The 21,341-nt window shown below is 41.9% G+C and overlaps 1 protein-coding gene across 4 annotated transcripts in view; it reads right to left on the bottom strand.

Moving 5' to 3' along the window:
* Dgkh (diacylglycerol kinase eta) overlaps nucleotides 1-21,341 on the bottom strand; it is a 153,440-nt gene that overhangs the window by 33,356 nt on the left and 98,743 nt on the right. For all 4 annotated transcript variants that reach the window (XM_051195338.1, XM_051195339.1, XM_051195341.1 and 1 more), the window contains exons 7-17: nucleotides 21,088-21,194; nucleotides 20,330-20,455; nucleotides 17,063-17,165; nucleotides 15,658-15,817; nucleotides 14,102-14,210; nucleotides 13,846-13,985; nucleotides 9,272-9,356; nucleotides 6,055-6,140; nucleotides 4,296-4,395; nucleotides 1,498-1,771; nucleotides 403-513 (exon numbers count right to left, since the gene is read on the bottom strand). In XM_051195338.1, the coding sequence (XP_051051295.1) occupies nucleotides 403-513; nucleotides 1,498-1,771; nucleotides 4,296-4,395; nucleotides 6,055-6,140; nucleotides 9,272-9,356; nucleotides 13,846-13,985; nucleotides 14,102-14,210; nucleotides 15,658-15,817; nucleotides 17,063-17,165; nucleotides 20,330-20,455; nucleotides 21,088-21,194 (1,401 nt within the window). The remainder of the gene's footprint in view (nucleotides 1-402; nucleotides 514-1,497; nucleotides 1,772-4,295; nucleotides 4,396-6,054; nucleotides 6,141-9,271; nucleotides 9,357-13,845; nucleotides 13,986-14,101; nucleotides 14,211-15,657; nucleotides 15,818-17,062; nucleotides 17,166-20,329; nucleotides 20,456-21,087; nucleotides 21,195-21,341) is intronic.

Genomic DNA, 21,341 nt, shown 5'->3' with positions numbered 1-21,341 from the left:
GCATAATTTAACAACAAGTGTTGGCCAATCAGCAAAATATAAGGAATGATTAAATCCCTCAAAGGTCGAACTTGGTGCATGATGCCAGCAAGTCCTTGGAAATTTCCCAAGGAATCTGACCCTACATTAGGCTAAAACTGGGAGACTTGGGTGCTTCTTCTAAGATACTTTATCATATTTAGTTCCATAATGCTTAGTTTATTGTTAGTCTCTAGAGTACACAGAATATCTGACAAGCATAACTGATCTGCTACCATTATTATTTAAGTGTTTATGAATAACATAAACCTCCCAAAAGCCTTTTGAAAAATAAAAACTCAGCAGTTCCTCTCAAACTGAAAATTAAATGCAAAGTTACTTGTGGTTGATTTCAAAATGATAGATACCATCACAATTTCTCACCTGCTGGTGACTCTTTCGTATCATCCTCTTTAGATTCATCTGTTTCTGGGCTATCAAAGTCACAAGATTGACTAATTGGTTCACAGGGTTGAACTGTCTGCTCATCCATAACTTTAAGTAGTAAGAAGGGAAACAGATTTGCGTAAGTGAAGATAAAACTAGTTCATATTGAGATATAATTAGGAAAGAAAACCTGAACCAAAAGAAATTCTCCATTCATAAAGAAACATTGTTTAATAACAAAATTGGGAGTGATGTCTGTGGATACTGGAGAGCATGAAAACCAAATCAATTTGTTAAGATTATATATTTACCAGAATAAAATTACATTATGAACTTAAAGCAAAATACAAAGCTCCAGTACGAGTTACACAGCCAGGAGATGGTTCCCGACATGAAGTCAACTTTCATCTAGCTAAAATTCTAAGCAGCGTGTATATTATAAGAATGTCAATCTAGGTGCTGGATACACAGCTCAGGAGCTAAGAGCACATTCTTGCAGAGGATTCGAGTTTGGTTCTCAGTCCCCACACTGGGCAGCTCACAATTACCTGCGAATTCCATCTCAGAGAGTCAAATTCCTCCTTAGGACCTTTCTTCCACACACACCCACACACAGACACACATGCATACATGGAATTAAAAATAAAAAGTAAACCTCTTAAAATTCAGATAAAGGCGTATATACTCAAGCATTAACCATGTTAAAAAATCAACGTTAAGAAATTATTTTCTCTATTAAATCAGCAGCTACAGGGTTGATTTTAAGAAATGTAAGAATTAAAGAAAAATCACAAGAAGTAAAAAGATTGAAATTTTCAGACTTATTCTATTAGCTATTTTTCTGCTCCAGTTGGGCTGGAAATATTGCAACTTAATTTACCTCTGAAATTTTATTTTATGAGTCATCGCTCTGCTGACTCTCACTATTCAAAGGATAGGACTACACAAATTTCCCTCTAGTGAACTTATTAACCTCTGTCACGTCATGAGACTTTTTTTAAATGTGTACCGAATCCAAGCATCATGCACACTGGTTACGCCTGCAGCAGGGATGTTGCCGGACTCTTTGAAGCTAACTTTGTGAGTGTGTACCTTTTCCAGCTTCTTCAATGACTTGCCTCACCGCTTTCTTTAGACTGTTTGCCCGCAGCATTATTTCCCGGGGCTTCACAGCTTTCTGGGAGGAGGGCTTTGCAATGTCATTCACTAGCTGGTCCTTGCTTTCACCCAAGGACTCTTCACTGGAGGACTCCACAGCATCCTCTTCTGGGATTGCAGGGCCAACCCCTGGGGGAACCCGACTGGCCTGAGAGTCCGCGTGCAGGGCTTGAAGCAGCTGTTCCAGCTTCTCATTTAGCACTGAGCACTAAGAAAGCCAACAAAACATCAACTATGGTGACCAGGAAAATAAGCAAACGGCAACAGCAGTGATGAGGAAGAGATTCAAATGCATCACTTTGGCAGACACAAGGTAAAATGTATTTTTATGTAAGATAAATCTTGGAAGTCCTTAATCACTAGAGATGAAAACATCAACATTCAAGTAGATATGTCTTTTCTCCCATAGATGTTTTGGGTGGAGAGTACATCCATTTTTCAACTTAGTGAAGACAATGATCTTTAAATGAGTGGTTCCCAATGTACAGAAATATTTACTGTTAACGGACTGATAAAGACCTACTGTATGTATAAAAGACCAAAAGCGCTCACAACTCTGGTGTCTACCTGTCGATTCATGGTCCGAGATCACTCAAATTCTACCACAGGGCTTAAAGCCTTTTTCTGACTATTTTTATGAATATGAGAGTTTTTCCTGAATGCGTGTATGCACACCATGTGTGTGCCTGGGACCCACAGAAGCCAGAAGAAGGTCTTAGGTGTCCTGGAACAGGCGTTACGGATGGTTGTGAGCTACCATGTGGGGCTTGAAACCAAACCTGGGTCCTCTGGAAGAGCAGTAGGTGCTCATAACCACTGAGCCTTCCCAGGTTCAAATCTGTACAACATTTCTTGGAATGCAACCAATGCTAGGTTGAAAGAAATACAGTACATACAAACACCAGGCTTTCTTTCAAAGTCATTGACTTGGGGCACCCCTTTTTAACATCGGGAGTTGCAGGCATGGCTGAGCTCAATTGAAGCTCTGTGAGTGCTGACAGCATTACAGGGTCCAGGAAAGAGCAGGAAGGAAAATTCACAGGAAGAGGAGGGAAAAAGACGGGGGATGCAGAAGGAAAACAGGCACAGAGGTCTTCCGCTTGTTTCTCTACAGGTAAAGAAGCATTTGGGATCAAAATGTTAATGCAACCCTCAATCTCTACAGAATTCTTGGTCTACCCCCTCTCCATTTATCTCTCTTTCCTAAAAAGCCAAGACAGAGTCACAGGAGAAGGACTTCAGAGGCAAACTAGTCCCTGCCTTCTGAAACTCTCCATAGGGAAGGAAATGACCTGAATATCTCAATGTTTATTTCAATGCTGCTGTCATTGGTACACAAGGCTATTGGATTTTATGTGTTAATTTTTATCCTGCCACTTTGCTGAAGTATTTATCAGCCCTGAGAGCATTTTGGTATTGTCTTTAGAGTCTCGTGTAAAGAACCATAACATCGGGCTGGAGAGGGTGGCTCAGTGTTTAAGAGCACTTGCTGTTCTCCCAGAGGTCCTGAGTTCAATTCCCAGCAAGATCCCTGTTGGGATCTGATGGGATCTGATGCCCTCTGCTGGTATGTAGCCATAGATGCAAACAGAGCACCCATATACATACATAAATATTTTAAAAAGGGAATCATAACATCTGCAAATTGGGACTGTGAATGCTCAGCTGTGTGTGGGGCATCTACATTAACCCCCAAGGCTCAGGAAACATGGCCCCAGAAGGGGTCAAGAATGAGGGGAGCAATGCGGAATGGTGGCTTCTAGACATAGCGTGGCTGCTACACACATGAACTCAGCAGCTGTGGTTACCAACACAAGACCTGCGTAAGATCAACAGTTGAATATTCCAGCACTGATGTGCGGAGGGTCCCTGGGGAGGGAGGGCCAGTTTCCTTTAGGACTGTGGCCATTGATGGAGTTCCTCATGCCCCAATGGATGACCTCACACCCATGCCCATAAGAGCAGCACTAACTGGGTTCAGTGTGACTAAAAGAAATTATGAAAGGAGAACATGTAGTTGGAAAGGAGACGGGGTGAGGGTGGGGGTCTGGAGAGGAATGTTTTCTTTTTTTTCCCCTTTGACTCAACCCACTAGCATGAACTTAAGGGGGAGATATCCTTCCCAAGCCCAAACTATCCAAACCTTAGGTAAAAAGGCCCTCTCGTGAACTTTTAAAGTAAAGATGCTGGCTTGTAAAGTCAGTATGCTATTCTTAGCATCAGAAAGCTCATAAAGGGGAAAAAGTCTGTAAAGGCATGAAAAAAAAAAGTCACCAAAGAAACAGAACTTTGAAGGAGACACGGACTGGCCTCTAGAGAATGGAAGACTCATGCTTGGAGGTGGCTAGGCTGCCAAATCTTGTCTGACATGGGAAGCCAGGCCTCATCCAACATAACCACTGACCCCACGGCATCCTCTGTCAGGCAGACTGCATGTCCCTTTAGGATGTCAGTCGCTGAGAAAGGGATCTGAATCATAAAATTTGATTTGCTGAATACTCTCCAGCAATGCAGCTTTTGCGCATATGAAAGGATAACCATAAATTAGAGGTGTTTTTGTAAATCCTCATAACTAATTAAAAAGTCATTTTTTTCTCTTTGGATATTTTGGCAAGAGCACAGTGAGGCGGTCTTTGGTTGCCAGCTTAGCCTTTAACGGCTGAGCCATCTCTCCAGCCCAATACTGATCATGTCAATACACATCATCCGTGCCCTTGATGTGCTTCTCTTACTTTATGGGCCACAGCTTCGGCGACTACTGTATTTTCCAGTGTTTTGTCCTGTGCCTTCTCCACTTTGGCAACGAAGTCCTTCACGGTCTCACAGAGTATCCTTTGAGGAAGAGGAAATGATACAGTTTAGTCAGTGTGCTCTCAGGAACAAACATATTTGTAAGTTACAAGTAGGCAAACTCAAAATACCCCAGAGCATTTTTGTACAGCTCTGCACTTGCATCTGTGTTCCTGTATCTTGGATACATTTAGGACTTCCTAAGTGAAAAGTGGATATGTGAATAAGCCTCGTTCTCCACATGTATCACAAGACCGCACTGAACAATTCTTGAATGCTTAAATGAGCCTTATGAAGAATTACTTTTCAGATCTCCTAAAAATAATGTAGACTCTTCCAAGACTTAAATCATTCTATTCATGTAGAACAAACAGGCACAAGTTCTCCACTATCTAAAGGGCCTACTGATCTGCTAGTCAGCGAACGGACATCTTGATAGCTAGCACACTGCTCCTGACGAGGAGGACTGAGGATGTGTATTGTTACCAACCAGACACTTGAACTGAGTTATGTTCTCTGTAAACCCACCCACCACCACCCCCACACTTAAGATAACCAACACAATAACACACAAGCTAACCCAATTGAGATCTCCTTAGTGTCAGAGATAAATGGTTTACTTGTTTGTCAAATATATACAGGGGCCAGGGGATTAATAGGTGGGTGAACCCAGGACAAGAGATGTGCTAAGAGTGTCGAGGCCTGAGCAATCGGAAATGTGTACATTTCTGTACGTAAAGCAACCCATTAGACAAACACAAACCAGCCAGGAGCTCTGCCCAGTGTGCTACCCATCTCTCTCTATATCAACTACAGTGGTCCATTGCCTGGAGCCCTTTCTTCCTTACTGTTGTTCAATGCTGTTTCTTGTTCTGCATGGATACATCCTCAAAAAGCAGTTTTTACTGCATGTGTGCTCTGTTATCAGGAAACTTGTTCATCATGACTTATTTTGTGTTTCTTCTTCATTACAAATTAAGCAAGCAGTAAAACCAAAATTTGCATCTTGCTACTCGGTTTACTGCTCTCCTTCTAATCTTCTGCCCCATCTTTTCCTTTGTTTCATGCATAATGGATGAGAAAAATCCTAAAAGCATCCCATCATCCATGAGTTGAAAATTCCAGCTGGCTCCATCCCTTCCCCTAGCTGACTCTCTCGTGATGTGAATATGGGATACTTCGAAAGTAAATTCAAAATTCCACATCTGGGATAACAACATTACAGAGCTTTGGCTCCATGTAGGGGATTAACTTAGCTAAAATCTGATAACTTTGAACTAAAATATAATTATGTAATTTAAACATTAAACATGTCATTTTGAAGAATCTCATCATTTTCCTTTTAGAGATGTAAACAGTTGCCAAATAGAAATGGGGAGTGACAATAAGTTATAATGAGATAGAATTTCCATGTTATAATTATTGATACCTTCCAAATAGTCATTTAGACTCTAAATACTTTTTACACTTTCCTGACAAAAACCTTTCATAATAAGCAGCAAAATACACACTCCCTGAATGGACTCCATGTAGATGCTAATGTGACTATAAAAAAAAAATCAAGTTCAAACCATTATATTTAATTCTTTAAGTTATTTCACATATATTTCTAAGGAAAACCACCAGAAACGGTGTCACTGCCAGGAACACCCTAACCTTTCATGTTGTGACATAACTAAGTACTGTCTTCAAACAACTCACTTGGCAGATGATATGACCACGGCACGTTCATCAGAATTGAGGATTTTCGTAAGGTGATTCGCAACAGAGTCTTCATAAATTGTCATCTGGAAAAGAAAACCTTATGCTACACCACTGCTCTTGGTATCTACACAAACAGTTATGACTGCTTCAGTAATGTGCCATTCATACACATACAAAGGCTGCCATGGAAAGTATGGGGGGTAATAAATGTCATAAAAAGGGGGTTCATTATGCAAAAAGTATGTGGGGGGATCATTATGGAAAAAATTGGGGGGTTATTATGCAAAAGAAAGCTTCCCCTGACTCTCATTTTCGAGTTCTGGAGTTCTTTATATTTTTAGAAAATAAAATTAAAAATACATTAATTTTTTGAAAATTATATAAAAATTAATTATATATAAATATAGTATGACTACATGAACCATTATTTAAAATTAATACAGTAAAAAGCCAGACTAGTACAACCAAAATATGGATGAAAACCTAGGAATCCAAATAGAATAACCCTGTAGTTGATAATCAGTTTCATCATGAACCTAGAAACCACACACAGGATGGCTAAAATGCAAAAAAGCAGCAAGTGGGAACCTGATAATCAGTTCAGCATGATGACAACATGAAACTCTCCTCCATAAAAACTGACAGGTCCTAGGAAGCTACTGGACATTGTCTAATAAAGCTGATCTTGAGTTCTACATAGACACCCCAAAGAAACAGATGTATGTTCACCAGAAGACATGGGTGAGATGGGATGTTCACATGGTATTGACTGAAATGTAATTGCTCCATGGAAATACTACAGGACACTGGAAGGAAAAAGTCACCATTAGGCCACTGAAGAGGTGAATCTAACAAGCTTAAGGCTGGGTAGAAGGAACCAGAGCAAAATGCACACAAAATGATTTCCATTTTATATTCTATTTTTCCATTTTCCTAAACAAGACAGAATGAGCGTCGGCTGTGGTCCAGACAATGGTCATCCATGAGAAATGTGTGGGGTGCTTAAAAGAGCAGGAGAGGGGCTTATCAGGCTCGGAAATGGTGTCTTGTGACCCAGGTGTCAGTTATGGAAGGTATGTCTAATTTGTAAGAGTGTCCCAAGCTATACATCTAAGCTATGTACACTTTTCTGCCAAAAAAAAAAAAAAGGTTATTTTTAACAATTCAATTGTGGAGCCATACAATTAAGTAACCACAAAATTACGTCAGTAAATACCTCTCCCAGACAATGAAACACACTACATTACCCAATGTTTTATATTCCCTTTTCTGTTCAGCTCAGACCTTAACATCCTATTGAAAGAATACATCTACCTTCCTGATATGCATAGTATTTAAACACCCTCATACACAGTCTTCTGACCAGTGTTTTCTTTAAGTGCATTCATTCCATGTCATAAGGTCAGAATTTTCCAGTAGGAACGATGGTTCCACTCAAGTTGGTCCCCATGTTCCTTCGCCTTGCTCAGTCATCTTTTTGCTCTTCATTTGCCCATTAGCATCAGTTTACTCAAAAATAATGGAAGTTTCAGTAAACGTTTTCCTCCACAATGCCATTCTGACTGGCATCTTCTCCAAGAAATCTCATTTCAAATTTATAGTCAAATCCATCCATGGGTAGCTAATTTGTAATTTCTACCTCACCTCCTTCAAATGCAGACCACTCCTTGAAAAACGATTTAATATCACAGTCTCCCTAGTTACACAATATTGCCCTGATCCTCTAATTACCTGGTAAGTACAAAAACCTGTGTCTTTAAAGATTGGAACAATGGAAACACATCTTTTAAAAATGCAAAATAGGGCAATATTCTTCATCTTATTGTCGTCACTGCAGAGTGGATAACATGCAACATGACCAGTAATGCTATGAATAAATTGATTCATTAGTTTATTAATTGCTGTCATTTGATGAATGCTACTTGAAGCCTATATTTATTTGTCCATTAAAGATAATTAAAGACCCAAAAAATATATTCAAAGACAAAAAATATATCTCTTTCTGAGCAAAAAAGGAATTATGTCCAAAACAAAAAGTATAGATGCCACATTTTAATCTTCTACAGTGTCACTTATCAGGGACATGGCTTCCTTTCCTTCTTTTGGAAAATAATAACATTTATGAAACATGCTACTGAGAAGACTGGCTTCTAGAAAAACAACCATGATGGGTATAGTCAGATAGAATAATATCAGAGTTGAAAGTTTTGCTGTAAATTAAACAGTAAATACGGGTATTGCTGGGTGGCTTGGCTGCACACCATTTCTGTCTTCCATTTCATATGATTTACTACTTTTGTATGTTTTAGGACATTTTTTAATGCTTTCATATCTGAAAAATACACTAATTTTCTCTAAGGAACGCCCCTTGTTTCTATTTGCCATGCCTTGCCTTACTTAGTTTTGACAAGATAATTTTCTCGATGGCAAAATAAAGACTTCGTCTCCAAAGACATAAATTTTCCTAGAAGGAAAAACACACTGTTGTAGATCAAAAAGTCTTAATGAGTCAGAGATAATCTCCTGGAAGGCTAGACCTTGTTAAATTTCCACTGCTCTGAGGTTTAAATCTATCTGACAATTTTAGACATGGGTGGTCTGTTAACAGAGATAGAAGGAACTGGACAGTGTGTCTTCCTTTATTTGCTTAGCATCAGCCGGCTTAACATGGGTTTGCTGTCTGTTCAAAGAGCAGGCAAACTAGAAGAGAGACACTGCATGATTTCCCAACCTGGAGTGCTGGGATGTGGGTGTGGTGTGGTGTGGGTGTGGTGTGGGTGGGTGGGGTGTAGGTGGGGTGTGGGTGGGAGGGGTTTACTGGAGCAGGACTCGAACCTACTAATCAAGCAGGTGCTCATGACGGATGCAGATGATGAGTGAACACTCACTCGAGGTTGCTATCTGCTGGCCTCCTGGGTCATGAGGACTGGACCTCACATGCTGGTGCTTTACATACATCTGCACAATTAAATCCTCACAGCACTATAGCCCATGTTACAGATAAAGCGGTGAGGTCCACAGAGGTCAGTGACTTAGGGTCATGGTCACAGAAGGACTCTAACCTCGATCCTCAGGATTCTTTACTCTGGGAGAGAAGACTGTCTCCCATGGAGGCTGTCAGGGACACACCATGAAACAAGCATGTTGCCTCTGTCATCTCCCATTCCCAGGATACCTCATTTCCAATGGTCAGTAGATAAAAGATTAGTCTTACATAGAATCCTTCAGATGCTCCTGCAGGTTCAGGAAGTAGAGATGCCTTCGCTGGCAATTTGAGCTCATACGTCATTATACTCCACCTGATGAGAGAAAAATCCTTTGATCTAAAATTTCTTTAAATCTTAATAAACTATTTCCATCTCATATGCATATATTGTGACCTCTAGTTTTATTCTACCTTAAACTAAAGATGGGACAGAAACAAAGCTGTGATAATCTTATCCACATTCCACCATTTCTCTAGTTAGCAGTATCCAAACATACCAACACCAGGAAAACTTGCTCATCCCATGACTTATTACCCTACTTTTTTTTAAAAAAAAAAATATTTTTTTGTATGTTCATTAGTCTTTTGCCTACATGTACGTCTGTGTGGGGGATGTCAGAGGCCCTGGAACAGGAGTTACAGACAGTTCTAAGCTACCATGTGGGTGCTGGGACTTGAACCCAGGTCCTCTGCAAGAACATCCAGTGCTCTCAACAGATGAGTCATCTCTCCAGCCCCAATTTAGTACTCTCGATGCAATGCGTTCTAGCTTTTTCTTTTCTACTTTCTAAATAAGGCTCATTGTAAAGTACTAACCAAATTATATGCTACTAATGAGCCACAACCCAAAGTTCTAAAATAATGTCTTTTCGTATTACCTAGGAAAACAGGCCATTTCACATTTACCAACTGCTTCTGGAAAAAGGATATATGAGTGAGTGTATGTGTGTCTTTAAGTGCGAGACAGAGAGGTGAAAATGAGATAAACAACCCTTAACTCAAGAAAGGGTAATGTAAACATGGGATGGAAGGAAACTAGATATAGAAATAACACTTAATTCAAGAAAACACATTCCAATTATTACTAAGTAATTACTAATTATTACTACGTAATAATTCCAAATGTTAGATCATTTGAAAATGTATTCAATGGGATAATTCCAGATTAATATTTAAAACAATTCCAAATTTGGGGCGAAAAATGGGCTAGGATATTTTTACAGTCTAACAAGATGAGAGATGAAGTTTTTTTTAATAGATACAACACATTATAAAAGCAGTGTTTTATGAATTTTATAAAAATACACAGCCTAAACTAGTGGATCATACATTAGTAGATCCTAGTGTATCAATCAGACTAATGAGACTAAGTCTTCACATAAAAACCCCAATTTCCAGAAACTTCCCCAATACGTATGTTATTTAGATGAAGTGAACTAAACCGTTAGTTGTAGCTACTATTCAACAGGAAAACATAAATAAGGGTTGGGGAGCTGGATCCATGGCTACAACGCCTGCTGGGAAAGCATGAAGACTAGACTTCAGATTCCCAGAACCTACATAAATGCTGGGTGGGAGTGCTGGCCTGCTTGTAGTTCCAACCTAAGAAGACTGGAGCAGGCTAGCAAGAGTAGCCATTTCAGCCAGCTGTGGGTTTCCATGGGAGACCCTGCCTCAGTGAACACAATGGAAGAACTATCAAGGGTGATTTCCAATATCCACCTCAGACCTCCATGTGTGCATGCAAACAGGCATGCACGTGCACACACTCAATTAAAAAACCAACACACACACACACACACACACACACACAAACACACACCGTATATAATTTCACACCCATCCATGCAACAGATATATATGCTGAACATCTCCAAGTAAAAGGCTGGGGCTGGATCCACAAGGGTGAATAGGCTTCCAAATGAAGCACCCGTGCTAGCACAGAAACTAGAAATCACACAGGTATTAGTTACACTGGAAACTAAGTAAGAGGAAACTGCAATCAGAAATGTAAAAGCTAAGCTACTTGTAGCTAAACTACTGTTCTAGTCAAAAGACAAGAAGTGGGAAAGGATTCCACCCAGAACCACAGCCTTCCTAGCTGCATCTCCCTCCTGGGCAGGGAATTCGGAGGGAAGAGCGGGAAATGGCCACAAGAGCAGGAAGGAAGAGTGGAGCTGAGGTATGCATTAGCCCTGGCTACAAGATGCTCCTCGCTTCTCTGGCGTCCCTGTGCGTGCTGGCAGGGACACACTGGATCTGACTGGGAATCTGAGTCTGGACTCTGTTAACTCACTAGCCTGACAGATTACTGGCTATGTGACTTTGGCCATGTCAAGAATAGAGATGACAATATGAGCTCATTTGGGACAGTAGTGATGGCGGCATAAAATGAGTACAACAGACTGAGTTATTCCTACTCGCACTGTCTCCAGAAGCCTGTGCCTGGTCTTTGTAAAACAGTCATAATGATGCTTTTATGAACCAGGTCACGGTGTAGCGCCAAAGACCAAATAAGTATTATTGAAAAGCCTAAGTAATGCAGAATACTGCATTGACTTTTCACCCCTTTTTAATGGGGCTAGGATCGCCTGTTTTTCACAAACAGTAAAGTCACAAAGGAAACAAAAGGTCTTCACCTTTGCTCTCTTGGTTGGGGCAATGTCAGTGGATGTCAAGTTCAACCACCGGATGCTGTCTCTCAGCTAACCACTTGGGGGAGCCAATTTCTAGAGAGCATTTTCTAGGCCACATCAGGACTGCCCTTTAAATCTGTCTCCAAAAGAAGCATTTAAAATACTGTGTGAGGGGCTGGTAAGATGGCTCAGCGAGTAAAGATGCTGGCACTGAGACCCATGACCTGAATTACATCCACAAGATCCAGACGGTTCAAGGAGAAAACCAACCCGGGAAAGACATCCATGTGCAAGAACATACACACATTTTAAATATTTTTAAAAATCTATAGTAAATACTCTGAGTTGCTTAATAAGCAAAGCATTGGAGCATTTAGGAATCTCTCTCTCTAATTTTATTTCATTCAAATCCTTCCCCTCAGTTTTATTAAGGTAAAAACTGCCAAATACTATGTATTTATGATATACAGCTGTTGATGTACAGGAGTCACCACAACACCTGAGCTAGATAAGCAACCCATCACCACACTGTTATCCTTTCTGCTTCTCTGTGTGTATATATGTAGTGTGTGAGTGTGCATGTTCATGTATGTTATTTCTAGCATGCATGTGTCACAGCCTGTGTGTGGTGATCTGGGGACAACTCAGACTGATGGTCCCATTTTCCACCTGCTTTGAAACTGTGTCTCCTGCTTGCAGCTGTACATGCCAGGCCAGCTAGGCCGGCAGCTTCTGGGACTGCTCCTGTGCCTTCCTTCCATTTGCCACAAGGAGCACTGAGATCACATGCATGCCACTTCACTCAGCTCTGAATGGGTTCTGGGAACCAAATCCAGGCTTGCACAGCAAGTGCTTTAGCCACTTCCTCAGCTTCCATCCCCTTCCCCCTCCCTCCTTTCCCTCCTTCCTTCCTTTCTAACCTCCAGACTTTCAAGGATTAGAAATTGGGAATCTAGCCCCAGCCCAGATTACAAATCATTATGGCCCAACTAAGAGAGCGTCACCTTTGTAGGATTTTGGATAAATAAGGCTAAGTTTCTACCATCTAGCTGGATTTTTCAGGATGTTGTCAGCAAAGGGATCAAGCATTACAACATTACAGTGTGAGAGACAAGGTTACCGTGCTGAGGTTATCGCTCATCTTAGGATAATTACATTTTGTGACTGGTGGCTCCCTGATGCGATTTTGTTTTCAGGAAGAGTTCCACAGATGGCTAATCCTATCAAAGTTGTTTTGATTCATGCGAGCTCAAGTCTATAATGATATTTTGATATTTGTCTTGTGCTCTTGGGGGTGGGGTAATTATGGCTTACTGAATCTTCCTGTTCGCTAAACCCGAATTCTAAATGCCTTCACCATAGCAGTCAGGCTACAAACACTGTGATTTCTGTTTTATACATGACTATTCCAGGGTTGGGGGGGGGGCATCAAGGATAGTGTAAACACATGACAAGTCCTTCATCTTTATGTGTTTTCCAAATAATTCCCTCTGTCTATCTGCCTGACTCTCTCTCTACTCCCTCACTCCCTCCCTCCCCTTCCCCCAACCACCACCCAGGGCAAACACTCTACAATTGTGCTATATCCCGACCCTGGGCAGGACTCTTTGTGATCTTTTTACAACCCAATTATTTGAATTAGCTCAGAGGAGACTCTGTAGCAAACTGAAGTTGACAATGCTTTTCTCAGGTTCTGAAACCCAAGATGGTGGGTCTTACTCTTCCATTCATCAGAAGCTCTGACTGCAAAGTGAACTTTTTAGCTGACTTGAACACTGATTGAAAGTGACTCGCATTTCTATAACCCTGGCACTCAGGAATGATGGGACAGGAGATCTCAAGTTTGAGGTCAGGCTAAGCTATGTAGTGAGACCTGGCCTCAAACCACCACAAAACACAGATTAGTAGCTCCATAATCATTTACATTTAAAATAACATATTCACTGGAACCATTTCTTCAGGGTTTTTTTTTTTTTTTTTTTTTTTTTTTGGTCATTCATTCAAAAGCATCTTTTATTGAGTGACTACTTTGTGCAGGCTCGAGTCAGGGTCTCAGTGATCAGTGAACAAGACTTGGAAGTTTGGACTTTCAGACTTGCAGTTAGTGAAACTGAAAGCATCAAATTAACTTGAGGTTGACATTTTCTGAAGGACAATTCCTTTTACCTGTCCAACATTTTGGTACTGGCTCGTTCCAGCTTCTCTAGTATCTGAGGAAGTTGGGTGTCATCGTCATAGGAACCTCCCCAGCCAAGAACTCGAGCGAGGTCATTGCCTGTACCCAAAGGCAATACCCCAAGCTGGCACTGCAAAGAATGCAACAGTGACACTTTGAGAGAAATTGGGAAACAAGGGCCCTGGGTTCAAGGCTAGCTTAAGCGACACAGCAAGACCCATCTCAAACACCCCAGGGGACACTTGCCTGTTTGTTCAAGTTCAGCTTATCAATCTCTGACAAAACCCAGCCTACACTTCCATCTCCTCCGCAGACGAGAATCCGGAAGTTGTCAAACTTCTGAAATAACCTTAAACTGAAAGTAAAACATCTGTTTTTAGTGTAAGTACTTAAAAAAAGAAAAACACTTTCTCTAACTACTGCTCATTTTATATTTATTAATATCCACATTCACATTAAATATAAGAATTCATATATAAAAGTGAACTTGAGTGCAATAGCTAAGTCGGGAAACTTTTGAATAACAAGTTATAAGCAGAAACAGAGGTAAATAAATTAGAAGGGAGGGGAAATACAGAGTGAGAAAAACAAAAGTCAAGTAGAACCAGCAAAGAGAACTGAAGGCAAAGTAGATGAAGTGGCAGTCCAGGGCGTGTCATCTCCTGAGGGACCACAAAGCAAGGGCGGGGCATCTCGGGTATGGGGGACACTGAGAATAAAGGGCCCCTTTGTGAGAAGACACAGTGTCACCTCCACAGAAAAACCATACAAGGGCACTGGAAGGGAGGGAAGTATCCAAGGCACACTCCCCCAATGAAAATGCCAGGTGGTTTACATTCATTTTTGCTCTTTAAGTTATACAACACCACAGAAAGCTCAAAGGACAGTCAACAAAAGCCCCCTTATCATTATCTGAAGTCAGCCCGCCATCCTTCAGGAACTGCCCCGGCGGTGCTAGACAGAACCCCCTTTGGTTAAGTCGCTGACTGAATGCATTGATATAAATCAGTACTAGTTTTCTAAGAAGGTAATTCTCTTAGTTCGTACTTTACATTTCTACAAGTTTATATTTCCGAAAACCAAGTATTTGTTTGATGCGAGATACACACTGAAAATATTTTCATACACCTTTTAGAATCTGCAAGTCTTGATAACAAGTTTGGAATGGATATAACGAAGCTGAATAACACCAGAAAGGCTGTGTTAAATGTGAATTCGGAAGCACATCTTTAATCCCAGCGCTAAGGAGGGAGAGTCAGGTGATTCCCTGTGAGGCCAGTCTAGTCTGCAGGTCAGCCAGGGCCTCATAGTCCTGTCACAAAAACCATAACAAAACAAACAAGCAACAACAATAAAAACCCACAACAACAAATAATTAGAACCTGAAGCTAGAGGCATAGCTTAATGATGAGGACTTGCCTAGGATGTCCACATCTATAGGTTCAATGACCAGCACCATGCAGAAAGAACAATACAAAAACGAAACCTGGCAAAGCTCAATGAAGGAAGGAGAGCAACAAAGAGATGTCCAGTGGAAACAAATTTTCTGTTTTGTTTTGCTTTGTTTTTATTTGTTTTGTTTGTTTTCTTTTTGAGGCAGTGTTTTTCCTGGCTGTCCTGGAACTCGCTCTGTAGACCAGGCCTGACTCAGAGATCCACCTGCCTCTGCCTCCAGAGTGCTGGGATTAAAGGTGTGTGCCACCATCGCCCAGCTTAGAAACAGCGATTTTCATGGGAAGAAGGGCCAGACACATGCTGAGAACCACATTTCACTCAAGTAAGATTTATCAATAATGAATTACCCTAAGTGAGGCCCTCCATTCATTAAATCAAACACCTGAGCCGGGTTGAGCAACTGTTTAAAGCGACGAAGGAACTTTACTCCCTGGTTATCTCCACTTTTAGAATTGACGAACACCAAGAGGGGGCTGACACAGAATGAAAAAGTTGCTCTACAGAAACCTGAAAAACAAACCCAGGACAAGATTAGTACATACACTTTCCTCTCTTAGTTATTAACAGACATTTAGAAACAGAAAGGAGCATAAATAAGGAGCCTTAGTCATTGCAGGCACACCATTACAAGCTAATCCCCCAACGGAGCTAAAGTTGCTATTTGCATCCTAGCAATATAAAACTTGCATTTTAGAACATGCTCTGCAGTGAAAAAATCACACCAAAGACAATAAAAACCTCAATCACAGAGTATTTGAAATGAACCACCAAGCTTACCAATAAGCAAATCTAAAGCCAGGTAGTGGTGGCACACACCTTTAATCCTAGTACTTGGGAGGCAGAGGCAGGTGGATCTCTGTGAGTTCTAGGCCAGCCTGGTCTATAGGGTAAGTTCCAGGACAGCCAGGGCTATTACCCTGCATGGGGAAAGAAAAACAAAAAGCAAAACAAATCTAGGCTGTTGTCAAATAATCCATGTTTATACTCTGTATTTATAACGTTCCAACTGTTCTTTGCAGAGGCCTGAGAAAATTCTTTAAAATTTATAGGAAACAACAGATATGCCTGGGGTGGGGAGGACTGTCAAGAGCTCATTCTCTAAGCTTTACATCTACATGTGCAATTATATCCTGAAGCATGAAGCATGGCAGAGTCTAAAATAACACACTGCAAAGGCCATTTGTAAGGCAGCTTGTGCAAAAGGAAGTAAGTAATGAATGCTCTATTCCCAAACCAGAGATGTTAGAAAGTTTCCTACACTTAAGCCTTGTCAGACTCTAGAAACAGCAAATGCACTTAGAGGACTAGAAGGTCCTGCAAGGAAATTACGGGAGAGCGAATTTTAATAGTCCATGCTAATGGACAGTTTCAGTTATGGAGAGAGAACACACACAAATTAACCTTTTAGTATTTCAGTACAAAATGATAATCTTTTTTCACCTGGAAAAAAAAAGTCAAAAAGTCTTATATATGGTGATCTGGCTAATGTGTTCATGGCTGCACAACAACTTTCATTTCAAAATATTCATCTGGGATGGGGATGTAGCTCAGTGGTTGGACACATGCCTAGCTCTTCGAGATCCTGGGTTTTATACCCAGCATCACAAAAATTAATATTCGTTAAACAATCATCTATATCTGTCAGCATTTATAAAAACTGACCAGAATAGCAAATTACAGTTTATTTAATCACAGGAAATTAAGTCAACATTAATATGCAGAAATACACATACTTACACTACTGCTACGTACCATCAGAATCTGTGCTATTTAGTGCAATAGGAGGTATGATAGACACTTTACACTGGCCAAGTGGACAGACGGGATGGTACAGCTCTTTGCAGGCAGTGTGTACCTGACAACAAACAAATAATCCGTCAAGAATCATAAAAACAGTAAATCGATGCCTTTCTGTATCATAAACTAATCTATAGACCTGCTCGTTCAGGATCAATACTGTTATAAAACGTTCAGTGGTTAGTAAACCACTACACGCACATTTACCCTTCCTTCCGAGGGACAGGCTAGCACTGTACGTTAGGCTGGTCTGAGCAGTCTACTCCTGTGTTCGTTTAAAATAAGTAATGTATTCAATGAATGCCTGCTGAAGGAAAGAGGAAGAGATGGGGAGTGGGGAAAAAGGAAGCTGGGGGGGGCAATCTCAATATCATATCCATAAACTTCAATAAACGTAAACGAGAACTGCATTGTGCCAACTCTTTCTACAGTGATCATACAACCTTCTAGTCACTTAGTTTATTTATTCATTTGCATGTGGTGTTACAATCACATCCCTGACCATTTCCTCAGCTAGACCACTGCCCTGCAAGGCTGAGAAGAGGAGCAGAAGACTCAAGCCCACTCAAGACATTCCAAGTGAGAAAACACAGGGCTAATTCACCGTGAAGGAGCCTGGCTGCTCACAGTGCTCTGTGGCGGCTAATCAAGCCAACATTCCATCAACTTACTTAATATGGCTTTATTTAATTGGTTCCTTGAGAATGAGAGCTGACTAAGACAAACCTCTCAGGAAGATGACAAAAATTTAACAGAGATTTTCATTCTCCAAATGACCTATTTTGGAACAGTTCTCAATTATGATTTATAATAAAAGCACAAATGTGTTTAAGGAAAATTAGTGAGTACGGATAGTTTTTGTTTGTTGTTTCTCGGTGTAGCGCCGGCTGTCATAGAGCTCACTCTATAAACCAGGCTGGCTTCAGGCTCGGAGATCCACCAGCCTCTGTCTCCCAAGGGCTGGGATTAAAGGTGCGCGCCACCACCGCCTGGCGGGATAGCGTTAAAATGAAGAATGTATAAGAATTGTGGGACAACACAGAAAGACATCTGTGACAATGCTGCCTGAGGAGAGCAGGGCTGAAGTGCACAGGCACTATTCTTTAAGTTACGAAACACAGGACTCCAGGTTTTGGTGAGGCTCTCTTGCTTTGTGTGGCCCTTTGGAGCAAGATGACAGTAGCAGGTACTGGGTAGCCTCCAGCACAGTCTAGCTCGCCATCTAAAGGCACAGGAGCCAGCATACCCATAAAGGCCAGTGCAGGGAGTAGGAGACCGAAAGAGCTGCCACAAGGGAATGGTGACAGACACCAGTATGTGTAGCCAACACAGGATGGGGCAGGAACAATTAAGGTGAGAGTTAAGTTTGCCAGGGCAGAAAATGGGAAGAAAGACATTCCAGAATGCCACCGTGCCTCCTGTGGTTGCAATGCCATTCTCTGGGATTGTTTTAAGTGCAGAATGTACTCTTAAGTGCTGAGATGGAAAAGCCAGCTGCTACAGTCTGCACATTCATTATACTGCTGTGCTAGCTTTTTCATGAACCCGACACACATCAGGGGCATCCTGGAACAGGGAACCTTAATTGCAAGACTGGCCTGCAGGCAAGCCTGTGGGGCATCTTCTTGACTGATGATTGATGTGGGGAGTGTCACCCGTGGGCTGGTAGCCCTGAGTCGTATAGGCAGAGCAAGCCATGGGGAGCACGCCGCACTTCCCCGTGGAATCTGCTTCATCCTCCTCTGCCTCCAGCCACCCCCTTTCCCCTTTTTTCCTCTTTCTTTCTTTTCTTTCTTCTTCTTTTTGAGACAGGGTTTCTTTGTGTTGCTTTGGAGCCTGTCCTGAAACTTGCTCTGAAGAACAGGCTGGCCTTGAACTCACAGAGATCTGCCTGTCTCTGCCTCCCAAGTACCAGAGCTAAAGGCGTGTACCACCACCCGGCCCGGGTTCCTCTCTCATGCTCTTGCCCTGGCTTCCATCAGAGATGGACTACGATAGGACCTTAGGCCAAATTAACTCTTTCTGCCCCACCTTCATTTTGGTCACAATGTCCCTATCACAGCCACAGAAACCTAATGAAGACCAAAGTGAAATAAAAGCAACAGCAACACACATGCGGTTTATAAGACAGAATGATGAAAAGACCCACAGCAGCAGGACAGAGGGCGTCACATTTAATTGAAAAGCTGGAAGGAGGCATAGGTCACCCATCAGATCTGACTAAGATGCTGTAGGGTTCGCTCTGCTCGGAAGTCAGTCTCAATAATTATGCGAGCAACTCCCCGGGCTCCCACCCTTTCTGTGCAGTCTGGTGAGCTGCTTCACACGTAACATGAGCAGTGGGTTTCCACATTTTAAAATGTGTGTGTGTGTGTGTGTGTGTGTGTGTGTGTGTGTGTGTGTGTGGCGGGCGGGGGTGACTTCCAAATTTGAAACACCAACATTAAAAAGACTACAGGACTCAAAATACCGCCGAACAAATCTACCCTGGTGGAAGGCGGTCATTGCTCTGGCAGGGCAGTGCTGCCAACACTGAGCAGAATTACACACAGCTGCCTACCTCAGTACCGTGGACATGGCCACACTTCCTCACACTGACCGCTCTCGCTCAGTCAGAAACCAGACACGAAATGACACAGAAATGAGAATCAATTCCTTGATTCACATGCAAACTTTAAAAAATATTTATTTATGTAGCATTAGTATAATTCCAGTCATTCCAGCCTGAGTCTGGTACTGGGTCCGAGGACAGACATGGGACTGCAGAGAAATTACATTTCAGATATCATCGATATCCTGGTGGCACCTGGGGGTGTGGCTTTCTGAGGGCACTGTGTGGTTTAAGGGGGATTGTGCTGAAAATCCTAAACTACAGTGTGATGAAATCAATATAGAAAACAATAAGCTATGAGAAGGGGATCCTGTGATACAAGGAATGTCTGTAAATGGGCCATTTGAAAAAAAGACCAAGGCAGAAATGAGAAGCGTACGCACACACGCACACAAACACACACACACACACACACACACGCCCCGCCACAGCAGAGAGAATATGCTTTAAAAACGTAAGTTAGTACACAATTATGCCACAAAGGGGTGTGTGCGCAAACAGGGTCGCTCTACCAGAAATTATTTGCTTTGCCAATGGACCACACAGAAGACCAAGTTATGGAAAGATGAAAGATGCTAACTTGAAAGTACAGAATAATTCTGAACCCTTACCATTGTTTTACACCAAAGGCATTTCCAATCTTGAAGGCGGAGCACGCTGCCACATGTTTTGTCACAGACTACACACTTGGCACTCACAGGCAAGTTGCCTTCAAGCCATTGGTGAGGCATGGCGACCTATGGACATGAAGAAAGGGTGGTCAGAGTAAAGGCTGAGGACGCCATCCTCACCCTGCAGAAGATGGGGAATGGCTTCTTACTCTACAGCCTCCATCATATGTATGATGAGAGTCCTTCGCTCATTTTATCCACATTTATGGAACATCTATCATGCCTGAGTCCTAACTGTATGCAAAGAGAAGACAAGGGCTCTCACCCTTTGAGACTCTGCAGAAATGTAGCGGAGGGGAAAGGCATGCCAAGGCTTAGGAAACGGAGGTCTCTAAGGGTTTCACATGCAAGATACAATGCAGTCTAGGTTAGAAGTGGGGACTGCTGACAGGAAGCCCAGAATTTGCACTAGGAACATCTCAGCTAAGCCTTGAAGCCCACTGAGTTTGTCAGATAAAGGCCTTTAACGGCAGCCCAGCTAAGGAGCAAGTGCTCCCAAGTCTGTCTTAGAACAGACTGCCCTACAAGCAGCGATCTGAGGAACACTGGGAAGCAATTAATTAAAAAATCAAAACTCACAGTCAACTAGCACTTGCAACTTAACCCAGATAATCCATATTCCCACTTAACTCTCTGCCATTATGCTGTGCAGGAGCAGTAAGGGGTGCCGGGAAGGGGGCACAGCCGCAGCAGCTTACCCCGTCCTCGTCCTCTATGATGTCCTTCCCGATGGAGGCTAGCGTGGTCCATTTGCAGTTATTGGTCGCCCTGACTGCGCATCTTTTGTGAGCCTTGAATTTACACACTAAAAATAAAAAGTGAAGGGTTTTCAAGTGAAGGGAGTTACAGCATGAAATTTTTAAAGGTGGGGTGGAAGACGGCAGGAAGAAAACAAGTTTCAAAGAAAAGGTTTTAAGATCCAGAAGTGGCAACTGAAAGTCATTGTATTTAT

This window comes from Phodopus roborovskii, unplaced genomic scaffold (assembly GCF_943737965.1).
Source record: "Phodopus roborovskii unplaced genomic scaffold, PHOROB, whole genome shotgun sequence".
Classification (NCBI taxonomy): Eukaryota; Metazoa; Chordata; class Mammalia; order Rodentia; family Cricetidae; genus Phodopus; species Phodopus roborovskii.
Note: the sequence above shows the minus strand (reverse complement) of the source record. Positions and strands in the feature narration are given on the sequence as shown.